Source organism: Heterodontus francisci, chromosome 4, assembly GCF_036365525.1.
Source record: "Heterodontus francisci isolate sHetFra1 chromosome 4, sHetFra1.hap1, whole genome shotgun sequence".
NCBI classification, from domain to species: Eukaryota; Metazoa; Chordata; class Chondrichthyes; order Heterodontiformes; family Heterodontidae; genus Heterodontus; species Heterodontus francisci.
Genome location: NC_090374.1, coordinates 38331613 through 38344608, shown reverse-complemented (window position 1 = coordinate 38344608; position 12996 = coordinate 38331613). Strand labels below are relative to the sequence as shown.

General features: G+C 43.3%; 1 protein-coding gene across 1 annotated transcript in view; it reads right to left on the bottom strand.

Annotated features, from left to right (window-relative positions):
* LOC137368788 (organic cation/carnitine transporter 2-like) overlaps positions 1–12996 on the bottom strand; it is a 97776-nt gene that overhangs the window by 50610 nt on the left and 34170 nt on the right. The window contains exons 3-5 of the mRNA XM_068028992.1: positions 8876–8974; positions 8101–8169; positions 6844–7015 (exon numbers count right to left, since the gene is read on the bottom strand). Coding sequence (XP_067885093.1) covers positions 6844–7015; positions 8101–8169; positions 8876–8974 — 340 coding nt within the window. The remainder of the gene's footprint in view (positions 1–6843; positions 7016–8100; positions 8170–8875; positions 8975–12996) is intronic.

Genomic DNA, 12996 nt, shown 5'->3' with positions numbered 1-12996 from the left:
TATAGTGTTTTCAGGCAGGATAGAGAGGGAGATAAAAAAGGGAGGGGGTGTAGCATTATTAGTTAAGGAATCAATAACAGCTTTGAGGGATGATATGCTAAATGAATTGTCAAATGAGGCCATATGGGTGGAGCTCAGAAATAAAAAAAGAGCAACCACACTAGGTATGTACTATAGACCCCCAAATAGTGAGATGGAGGTAGAACAAAAAAATACATAGGCAAATTTGAGTGCAAAAACTATAGGGCAATAATAGTTGGGGATTTCAACTACCCCAAAATCAACTGGGATACAAACAGTGCAAATGGCACAGAGGGGACAAAATTCTTGAACTATGTTCAAGAGAACTTTTTTAGCCAACACTAACAAGCCCAAGAGGGGGGCAATTCTAGATTTAGTTTTCAGTAATGAAGCTGGGCAAGTGGAGGAAGTAACAGTGGGTTACCACTTTGGAGATTGTGACCATAATACAGTAAGTTTTAGCATAATCATGGAAAAGGACAAAAAAAGTTCAGGAGTAAAAGTTCTAAATTGGGGGAAGGTAAATGAAGAAACAGAGGTGACCTGGCAAAAGTGGACTGGATGCAGCTACTTGAAGGAAAAAAATCAGTGGCAAACCAGTGGGAGGCATTCAAAACCGAGATACTGTAGACAGTGTAGGCATGTCCCCACAAAGATAAAGAATGGTACTGCCAAATCTAGAGCCCCCTAGTTATCTGGAAGCTTACAGGGCAAGTTAAAGCAGAAAAAGAAAGCTTATGACGATCTCAAAAATCTTAATACTTTATGAATATAGTAACATAGGAGTAGTCCATTCAGACCATCGAGCCTGCCCCATCATTCAATATCATGGCTGATCATCACTTCAATGCCTTTCCCCCCCCCCCCACACGATCCTCATATCCCCTTTTGTATTTAGAAATCTGTCAATCTCTGCTTTAAACATACTCAATGACAGAACTTTCACAGCCCTCTGGGGTAGATAATTCCAAAGATTCACAACCGTCCGAGTAAAGAAATTTCTCCTCATCTCCATCCTAAGTGGCTTCCCCCTTATTTTGAAATGGTGTCCAAGCCTAGAGGAGTATAGAAAGTGCAGAGATGAAGTAGAAAAGGAAATTAGAAAAGCAAAGATAGGACATGAAAAATTATTGACAGGTAAAATCAAGGAACACCCAAAGATGTTTTATCACTACATTAACAGCAAGAGGATAACAAAGAAAAGGGTAGTGCCTTTTTGGATTAGATTAGAGATACAGCAATGAAACAGGCCCTTCGGCCCACCGAGTCTGTGCCGAACATCAACCACCCATTTATACTAATCCTACACTAATCCCATATTTCTACCAATCATCCCCACCTGTCCCTGTATTTCCCTACCACCTACCTATACTAGTGACAATTTATAATGGCCAATTTACCTATCAACTTGCAAGTCTTTTGGCTTGTGGGAGGAAACCGGAGCACCCGGAGAAAACCCACGCAAACACAGGGAGAACTTGCAAACTCCACACAGGCAGTACCCAGAACTGAACCCAGGTCGTTGGAGCTGTGAGGCTGCGGTGCTAACCACTGCACCACTGTGCTAAATTAGATTTTTTGTCTCAGTCAGCACAAAGGAGAGGGTTGATGTAGACATTGCAGTTAAAGAGCGTGAAATCTTTTTCTTTGGCCTCCTTGTTTCGAAAGACAATAGGTAAGCGCCTGGAGGTGGTCAGCGGTTTGTGGAGCAGCGCCTGGAGTGGCTATAAAAAGGTAAATTCTAGATTGACAGACTCTTCTACAGGTGCTGCAGATAAAATTGGTTGTCTGGGCTGTTACACAGTTTGCTCTCCCCTTGCGCTTCTGTCTATTTTCCTGCCAACTGCTAAGTCTCTTCGACTCGCCACTCTTTAGCCCCGCCTTTATGGCTGTCCGCTAGCTCTGGCGATCACTGGCAACTGACTCCCATGACTTGTGATCAATGTCACAGGACTTCATGTCGCGTTTGCAGACGTCTTTAAAGCGGAGACATGGACGGCCGGTGGGTCTGATACCAGTGACGAGATCGCTATACAATGTGTCCTTAGGGCGGCACGGTGGTTAGCACCACAGCCTCATAACTCCAGCGACCCGGGTTCAATTCTCGGTACTGCCCATGTGGAGTTTGCACATTCTCCGTGACCATGTGGGTTTTCGCTGGGTGCTCTGGTTTCCTCCCACAGCCAAAGACTTGCAGATTGATAGGCAAATTGGCCATTATAAATTGCGCCTAGTATAGGTAGGTGGTAGGGGAATTGAGGGAAGGTGGGGATGTGGTAGGAATATGGGATTAATGTAGGATTAGTATAAAATGGGTGGTTGATGGTCAGCACAGACGTAATGGGCTGAAGGGCCTGTTTCAGTGCTGTATCTTTTTTTTTTAAAATCCTGCCATCTTCCATGCGGCTCATGACCAAGCCATCTCAAGCGCCGCTGGCTCAGTAGGGTGTATATGCTGGGATGTTGGCCGCCTCGAGGACTTCTGTGTTGGAGATACAGTCCTGCCACCTGATGCCAAGGATTCTCCGGAGGCAGCGAAGACAGAATGAATAAATGGAGATGTCACTCTTGGCTGACATATGTTGCCCAGGCCTCACTGCCGTAGAGCAAGGTACTGAGGACACAGGCTTAATACACTCGGACTTTTGTGTTCCGTGTCAGTGTGCCATTTTCCCACACTCTCTTGGCCAGTCTGGACATGGCAGTGGAAGCCTTTCCCATGCGTTTGTCGATTTCTGCATCGAGAGACAGGTTACTGGTGATAGTTGAGCCTAGGTAGGTAACCTCTTGAACCACTTCCAGAGCGTGGTCGCCAATATTGATGGATGGAGCATTTCTGACGTCCTGTCTAATGATGTTAGTTTTCTTGAGGCTGATGGTTAGGCCACATTCATTGCAGGCAGCCGCAATCCTGTCAATGAGACTCTGCAGACACTCTTCTGTGTGGGATGTTAATGCAGCATCGTCAGCAAAGAGGAGTTCCCTGATTAGGACTTTCCTTACTTTGTTCAACCTTGCCCATCTTAAAGCAAAGACCAATCTGCCTTCTGATCTTGTGTGGAGGAAAATTCTTTCTTCTGAAGACTTGAATGCATGTGAGAGTAGCAGGGAGAAGATCCCAAACAGTGTCGGTGCGAGAACACAGCCCCGTTTCACGGCACTCAGGATAGAAAAGGGGTCTGATGAGGCGCCACTAGGCTGAATTGTGCCTTTCATATGGTCATAGAATGAGGTGATGATACTTTGTAGCTTTGGTGGACATCCAATCTTTTCTGAATGGCCTCCTTCTGTGACATAATTTTTCTATGGTTCTGTGATTCTAACTGGTCTTTTAGAGTAATCCAGATTTTCTTTGGAACCCTTTGGTCCTCTTCTGTGAGCCCAGATGTAGTTAATCAATGTAGGCCTTCGTTTCCAATCGCAATATGGATTTTGATAGCCTGCATTTATGGCTCAGAGTCTCCAAGGTTGACGAACCAAAGCTCTGCTTGTTGTTTGAACAGCCTGAACTACAATAATAAATCAGCCGCTTGCCAATTGATGCTTTGTTTTAAAAAGTGTCCCTGCCATTTTGCTGCTCAAGGCCCGAATGCTGCAGTCACTGTAGACGCTGCAGTTCCTAGGTTGCCACTGCTTGTCCTATTGCTGAAGCACGAGGTAGGATGGTGTGATTTTCGCAGCATACGGACGATGGGACTCGGTCACATTTCCTCTCCAGCAAGGTGCACTGATGATGTAATCACACCCACTTAAGAGGTGTTCTATAGTAGAGCCTGTTGCATTCTTCAACTAGATCATGGATAATCTGAATCTGTAGTCTAGCCACCTGCCCTAATTCCGTAACTCTAATGCCCTTGCCTAAAACAAAAAATGAATCAATCTCAGTTTTGAAACTTTCAATTGACCCCCAACCTCAACAGCTCGCTTTGGGTGGGGTGGGGTGGGGGTGGGGGGGGGGGAAGAAAGAAGAGGGGACGATCTAGAGGTATAGACTGGGTGGATAGCAAGAAGCTTTTTCCCCCCCCCCCCAGAGTGGGGGATTCAAATACTAGGGGTCACAAGTTCAAAGTGAGGGGGGAAAAGTTTGGGGGGTGGGGGTGGATATGCGTGGAAAGTTCTTTACGCAGAGGGTGGTGGGTGCCTGGAACGCGTTGCCAGCGGACGTGGTAGATGCAAACACGATAGCGTCTTTTAAGATGTATCTAAACAGATACATGAATGGGCAGGAAGCAAAGAGATACAGACCCTTAGAAAATAGGCGACATGCTTAGGTAGAGGATCTGGATCGGCGCAGGCTTGGAGGGCCGAAGGGCCTGTTCCTGTGCTGTAATTTTCTTTGTTCTTTGATCTCCACTACCCTTTGTGCAAAGAATTGCTTCCCGACTTCGCCCTGGACCAGCCTAGATCTAATTTTCAGGTTATGGCCCTTATTCTGAACTCCCCCACCAGAAGAAATAGGTTGAATATCTATCCTATCAAATCCTATCATCTTAAACACCTCAATTAGATCATCCTTTAAACACCTACACTCAAGGAAACACAAGCCTTGTCTGTGCAACCTGTGCACACAATTTAACCCTTTTAGCCCCAATATCATTCCAGCTTATTACTCAAGATTTAGTAAATTTGCAAATAATTTGGTTTTCAACTTTATTCACAAATTGCATCAACTTTAGAAATTGATTTTGAGGAACATTGCTGCAGAGCAAACAGTGATCAAGGTACAGTTCTGCATGCAATTAGGAGAGCAAAGAGGGGATATGAGAAAGCTCTGGCTGATAAAAGTAGGGAAGAGGATAACCAGGGAAAGAGTAGGACCCATTAGGGACCAAGGGGGAAATCTGTGGGTGGAGCCAGAGGACACTGGTAGGGTGTTGAACAAATACCTCACATCTGTCTTCACCCAAGAGAATGAGGATGTAGATATAGAACTTAGAGACTGAGGGGTTCTTGAGCAAATTGTCATAGGGCATTTGGGAGGTTTTGGCAGGCTTAAAAGTGAACAAATCTCCAGGTCCAGACAATTTGTGTCCCAGGATGCTGTGGGAGGAGAGGGTGGAGATTACAGGGGCTCCGACCCCAATTTTTAATTCCTCTCTGGCCACGGGGGGAGGTGCCAGAGGACTGGAGAACAGCTAATGTGGTCCCACTATTTAAGAAAGGTTGTAGAGATGAGCCAGGGAACTACAGACCAGTGAGTCTACGTCAGTGGTAGGGAAACGATTGGAGAAAATTCTGAAGGAGAGAATCTATCTCCACTTTTAGAGGCAAAATTTGATTAGGAATAGTCAGCATGGCTTTGTCAGAGGGAGGTCATGCCTAACAAATTTGATTGAATTTTTTGAGCATGTGACCAGGTGTGTGGATGAGGGTAGTGCAGTTGATGTAATTTACATGGATTTCAGCAAAGCCTTTGACAAGGTCCCACAGGGACCTGGGAGACTGATCAAGAAAGCAAATGCACATGGGATACAGGGTAACTTGATAAGGTGGATTCAAAATTGGCTTATCTGTAGGAGACAGAGAGTGATGACAGATGGCTGTTATAGTGACTGGAAGCCAATGTGCAGTGGCGTACCACAGGGATCTGTGCTGGGTCCCCTATTGTCTGTCATTTATATAAACGATATAGATGACTACGTGGGGGGTAGGACCAGTAAGTTCGCGGATGACACAAAGATTGGCTGAGTGGTTAACAGTGAGGTTGAGTGTCTTAGGTTACAGGAAGATATAGACGGGATGGTCAAATGGGCAGAAAAGTGGCAGATGGAATTGAACGCTGAAAAGTGTGAGGTGATACACTTTGGAAGAAGTAATGTGACACGGAAGCATTCAATGAATGGCCTGACACTGGGAAGTTCCGAGGAACAAAGGGACCTTGGTGTGTTTGTCCATAGATCTCTGAAGGCAGAGGGCAGGTTAATAGGGTGGTGAAAAAGGCATATAGGACACTTGCCTTTATCAATCGAAGCATAGATTACAAAAGCAGGGAGGTGATGTTGGAGTTGTATAGAACTTTGTTAAGGACACAGCTGGAGTACTGTGTGCAATTCTGGTCGCTACATTATGGGAAGGATGTGATTGCACTGGAGGGGGTGCAGAGGAGATTCACCAGGATGGTGCCTGGGATGGAACATTTAAGCTATGAAGAGAGGTTGGATAGGCTTGGGTTGTTTTCGCTGGAGCAGAGAAGACTGACGTGTGACCTGATCGAGGTGTAAAAGATTATGAGGGGCATGGACAGGGTTGATAGGGAGCAGCTGTTCCCCTTAGTTGAAGGGTCAGTTACGAGGGGACACAAGTTTAAGGTGAGGGGTAGGAGGTTTAAGGGGGATTTGAGGAAGAACTTTTTTTTTTTTTTAAACCCAGAGGGTGGTGACGGTCTGGAATGCACTGCCTGGGAGGGTGGTAGAGGTGGGTTGCCTCACATCCTTTAAAAAGTACCTTGATGAGCACTTGATACGTCATAACATTCAAGGCTATGGGCCAACTGCTGGCAAATGGGATTAGGTAGACAGGTCAGGTGTCCTTAATGCATCGGTGCAGATTTGATGGGCCGAAGGGCCTCCTACACTATTATTCCGTGATTCAAACTCAGTCCAAACCTTCCAATAACTTCCCATTAAAAAAAACAAAGTTCCAGCATCTATGGAATTCTTTAGTAATAAAATACAAATTCTCAAAATTTATCAAAAAAATGGAAACGCTCATCACATTTTATATTGAAATGCAGTGAATAATTTTAACATATCTACCTAATGTAGGCAGAGAACCTTCCCTGTGTTATTACCTTAAAGAATAATTAATAGAAATTTAACTCACCACCAGAGAGGAAAATACAGAAATTGTGGAAGTGACAAGGCTATTAACAACATCCGCCAATCCCGGATAAAATATGCAAAAATAGGTAGAACAATATAGCCTATTGCAAAAAAAAGGCAGACACCAAGTGTTCCGAAGGTGATCCTTTCAACCTTGCCAAGAAGCTCACTTCCTGTTGAGGAAATAAAAATAATCAAATTTACAACAAATCTCAATATAATCTTCAATTCAAACATTTTGTCCGGAAGAGTATAACAGGCCTACTGTTCAAAAGAGGTCAAAGTAAACGTGGCTGGTCCAAGGGGTCAGCAAAAGGCCACACCTTCAGGACCATCGATCTCCAAACGCCTCCCCCCCCAATCTCCATCCCATCCCACCTCAGACCAAGACTCCCAAATCTTACCCTTCCCCCTCCCACCTGCTCACCCCACCAACCCATACCCCGTGATCTCCCTCCTAGACCCCCATCTGCAATGTTTCCGGAGGTCCCCACACAGGGGATTCTCTCCTAGTATTGCTAGACCAGGACACCATGACAGGTTACTTCCACATCCTGGGTCCCATTCCCACAACTTCCCCAAATGCTTTAAGTCAGTTTCCTTGGTAATACTATTTGGTAGAACACCCCAGCTCTTATAAAACATCTATTCAATGCCACAGGAGATCTGATTTTATCTTATCTTGGTTGTCAGAGCCAATTTAAAATCATTGGAGATCTTACTACTGCCACTGGCTTAGCAGCCTCAGGGCCTGATTTTTTTCCTCCAAAAAGGTGTTATACAGAATTTGCAACACGAATTAGAGTTATCTTTGCTGCCCATTCCTTAATGCCCTTACTGAACAAAAATCTATCAATCGCAGCCTTAAAAATCTCAACTGACCCCAGCATCCCCAGCCTTTTGGGGAAGAGAATTCCAGATTTCCATAATTCAATTTACTTCAAACTCCATGAAGAATAAAGCAGATCAATGCAGCATTTAATATTACAGCAAAGTGCAAAGTAGACACAAGCCAACCTCCTCTTCCTCATTGTGCCTCGTATGGATGTCTACACATGCCTTTCTTTCACCTATTCTAATATTTCTCCTAGATGAAACCCAAGGGCCAGAACCCAATAGAAACCTTTTAAAATTATGAAAGGTTTTGATAGAGTAGACATAGAATGTTTCCAATTGTGGGAATGAGTAAAAGTAGAGGCCATCAATATCAGAAAGTCACTAAGAAATTAAATAGGGAATTCAGAAAAAAATTCCTTACCCAGGACAGTGGAACACACGGTCACGGAATGGTTGAAGTGAATAGTATAGATGCATTTAAAAAGGGAAGCTGGATAAACACAAGGGAGAAGGGAACAGAGGAATATGTGAGAAGAATGAAAGGTGGAACATAGGAACAGGAGTAAGCTATTCAGCCATCTCAATGAATGGTGGAACAGACTCAAGGGATTAATCTGTGACCCAATTCCATTTATCCACTTTTGCCACATATACCTTAACACATCTGGATAATAAAAAAAAAAAATCAATCTCAGTTTTAAAACTAAATTCATCTCGCATCAATTGCCATTTGTGGAAAAGATGATCGGCGCAGGCTTGGTGGGCCGAATGGCCTGTTCCTGTGTTGTACTGTTTTGTTCAAACTACCACCCTTGTGTAGAGAAGTGTTCCCTAATTTCATTCCTGAATGACTATGCCCCCAGTCCTAGATTCACCAATAATTTATCTCTATCTGCCCTATCTGTTCGCTTTAATATTTGAAAGCTTTGATCAAATCACCCCTTAACCTTCTAAATTTCAGGGAAAATAACTAGTTTGTGTAATCTCTCCTTGCAATTTAACCCTTGGAGCCCAGATGTCATTCTACTAAATCTACACTGCACTCCCTCAAAGGCCAGTATATCTTTAAGGTAGGGAACTCAGAGTACACCAGGGCTTTGGATAGCTGAAGTATGACCTCTACCCCCTTATATTTCAGTCTTCTAGATATAAAGGCCAGCATTCCATTAGCCTTTTTAATTAATTATTTTCTGTACCTGCTCGTGATGTTTTAATGATGTGTACCTGACCCACTTTTTCTAGCTTTTCACCATTTAGGAAGTATTGTTCTATTCTCTTCAAGTCCTCACATTTGCCTACATTGAAGTCCATTACCAAAGTTTTGCCCATTCATTTAATCCATCAATATCTTTGTAATTTTACACTTCCATTTACATCCCCTACAGCGCCAGGGAGGGTGAAAGCGCACGCCAGGGAGAATATTCCAGAAAGAATCCGAAGAGAGAGAGCTGAAGTGGCTTGAGTTAGCTAGGGGGCGACAGAATAACCCCAGTGGTTAGCACCACAGCTTCACAGCTCCAGCGACCCGGGTTCAATTCTGGGTACTGCCTGTGTGGAGTTTGCAAGTTCTCCCTGTGTCTGTTTCCTCCGGGTGCTCCAGTTTCCTCCCACATGCCAAAGACTTGCAGGTTGATAGGTAAATTGGCCATTATAAATTGCTGCTAGTATAGGTAGGTGGTAGGGAAATATAGGGACAGGTAGGGATGCGGTAGGAATATGGGATTAGTGTAGGATTAGTATAAATAGGTGGTTGATGGTCAGCACAGACTCGGTGGGCCGAAGGGCCTGTTTCAGTGCTGTATCTCTAAAACAGAAACTAAAAACCAGTGAAAGCATAGCCAATATGGAGGAGCATAATTCAGGGCAGGATACAAGATTGCTAAAACTCACTCAATTAATTCCAAAATTCAATGAGGAAGATGTGGAAGTGCTTTTCGTGTCTTTTGAGAAACTGGCAAGGCAGCTAAAGTGGCCAGCTGAGACCTGGTCTCTTTTAATGCAAAGCAAACTGACCGGAAAAACCCATGAAGTTTATTCCTTTTTGCCAGATGAGTGTTTATCAAATCATGAACTGACCAAAAATGCTATCCTCGGGGCATATGAATTAGTACCCGAAGCCTATCGCCAAAAGTTTAGAACCCTCAAAAAGCAAGCCAATCAAACTTATCTGGAGTTTGAAAGCAAGCAAGCTGCTGGCTTTTGACCAGTGGCTGAGGGCTTTAAAAATACAGCTCAGCTATGAGAATCTCAGAGAACTAATCCTGTTAGAGAAATTTAAAAACTCTCTCCCACTCTTAATAAAGACCCATGTAGAGGAGCAGCGGGTTCAGAGAGCCCGACAAGTGGCCGTTCTGGCCGACGAGTTTGCTTTAATTTATAAGTCGGTTTCCCAGGGGAGAACCTTTCCTAATCACCCCGACAAATCCGAAAAGGACAAAGGGTGGGAAGGTGATATCCGGTACTTTTTAAAGGATGCGATTCCCTGCTCCTATTTAATCCACAATGGATTTTTGATTACCAGACATTGAAGGTGGAAAGGCTAGCATTCCAGGTTAACTGCTAAAATGGCCAAAGACACAAACAGACATGGTCGGACCAGTTTGGTGTAGTAATGTTGGAGTTTATTTGAATTTGAACTTCGAACAGGGATTTTGAACTCAAAGCGGTTTTCTCCTGGAACGGAGAACATCTCTGTCTGCTCTCATCTCACTCACCAGCTTCGGAAACCATCGAAGCCACATTAACCCCAAAAAGAGAAAAGTCTCCGACAGTAAACAAGGTTTAAGAAGAATACTGCGCCCCAACGAAAAGTAAGACTACTTACAAAAGGACTACAGTGAGCTCGAAGCACAGTAGGGGACCACAGGAGTGGTTTATAGGCCCCCGAAGAATAGCCTCTCCGTAGGACAAGATATTAATCAGGAAATAATGGAGGCGTGTAAGAAGGGCACTACAATTATCATGGGTGATTTTAATCTGCATATAGACCGGACAACTCAAATCGGCAAAGGTAACATGGAAGACGAATTTGTAGAGTGCCTCAGGGATTGTTACTTAGAGCAAAACATTGCAGAACCTACCATGAAACAGGCTATTTTAAATTTGGTATTGTGTAATGAGGTCAGAATAATAAGAGATCTCATTGTTAAGGATCCTCTAGGGGGAAGCGATCATAACATGGTAGAATTTCAATTTCAGTTTGAGGCTGAGCAACTCTGGTCCGAAACCAGTGTCTTCGACTTAAACACGGGCAATTACAGAGGTATGAAGAAAGAGTTTTCTAAAGCGGGCTGGGAAGATAGATTACAGGGGAAGTCAGTCGATGAACAGTGGCAGACTTTTAAGCAGATATTTCATAACACTCAGCAAACATTTATTCCAGTCAGAAGGAAGGACTCAATGAGAACGATGAACCACCTGTACATAACAAAAGGAAGTTAAGGAGAGTATCAAATCAAAAACAAAGGCGTACAATGTGGCAAAAATGAGTGGTAGACCAGAGGATTGGGAATTTTTTTTTAAGAAACCAGCAGTGGATGACTAAAAAACTAATATAAAGAGAGAGAAAATTGATTATGAGAGTAAATTGGCAAGTAATATAAAAACAAACAGTAAGAGCTTCTACAGGTATATTAAAAGCTAAAGTAAGTGTGGGACCCTTAGAGGATGAGACTGGGGAATTAATAACAGGGAAATGGCAGATAATTTAAACCAATATTTTACATCGGTCTTCACGGTGGAGGACACTATAAACATCCCAACAATAATAGATGAGCAAGGTGTAAATAGGAGGGAGGAACTTGTAAGAATCTTCATCACGAGGGAAAAGGTGCTGGACAAGCTGATGGGACTAAAGGCAGACAAGTCGCCAGGACCTGATGGCCTGCATCCAAGGGTTTTAAAAGAAGTGGCTGCAGAGATAGTGGAGGCATTGGTCATAATATACCAAAAGTCACTGGATTCCAGTAGGGTACCAGCAGATTGGAAAACTGCTAACGTGACACCCCTATTCAAGAAAGGATGGAGACAGAAAGCAGGAAATACAGACCAGTTAGCGTAACATCTGTCATTGGGAAAATGCTAGAGTCGATTATTAAGGAAGAAATAGCAGGACATTTAGAAAAACATAATGCAATCAAACAAAGTCAACATGGTTTTACGAAAGGAAAATCATGTTTGACAATTTTTTTTTTTAAATAAAGAGTTCTTTGAGGATATAACAAGCAGAGTGGATAAAGGAGAACCAGTATATGTAGTGTATTTAGATTTTCAAAGGTGTTTGATAAGGTGACATATAAAAAGGTTATTGCACAAAATAAGAGCTCAGGATATTGGGGATAATGTGTTGGCATGGATTGAGGACTGGCCAACACACAGAAGGCAGTGTCAGGATCAATGGGTCTTTTTCAGGTTGGAAGGGTGTAACTTGTGGGTTGCCACAAGGACAGGTTCTAGGGCCTCAACTATTTACTATCTATATTAATGACTTAGAGGAAGGGACAGAGCGTAGTGTATCCAAATTTGCTGACGATGCAAAAATAGGTGGGAAGGCATGTTGTGATGAGGACACAAAGAATCTGCAAAGGGATATAGATAGGTTAAGTGAGTGGGCAAAAACTTGGCAGATGGTGTTCAATGTGGGAAAGTGTGAGGTAATCCATTTTGGTAGGAAGAATAAAAAAGCAGATTATTTAGATGGAGAAAGACTACAAAATACAGCAGTACAGAGGGATCTGGGTATTCTTGTGCATGAAACACAAAAGGTTAGCATGCAGGTGCAGCAAGTAATTAGGGAGGCAAATGGAATTTTGGCCTTTATTGCTAGGGGGTTAGAGTTTAGAAATAGGGAAGTCTTGTTACAGCTGAACAGCCATGATCTTATTGAATGGCAGGGCAGGCTTGAGGGGCTGAATGGCCTACTCCTGCTCCTATTTCTTATGTTCACAAGAAACTCTCTTGATATTATCTCAACTTCCCCATTTTATTTTTCTTCTACTCTTCTCTGTCCCTATTTGCACATGTTTATCACGTGTGCATGCTAGTGTGGGCGCGTCCTACATCCGTAGGCATTAACCGTATTAGAGTTTAAGTTTAAGGTTTAATGTATTTCACTTTTCTTTAAACCGAAGAAAGCCCGTTTATGCTCATTTCTTTGCCTTATAAATTGGAAAGTGGTGAACAAGGATTCACCAAAGGGGGAGCTCAAAACACTCTAAAATTAAACGGTTACAATAAGACCAGGCGAAGACAGTAAAAGACCACTAGAAACCTTTCTCACCTGGTCATAACACATAGCTGTTACTTCTAGAGGGTGAAA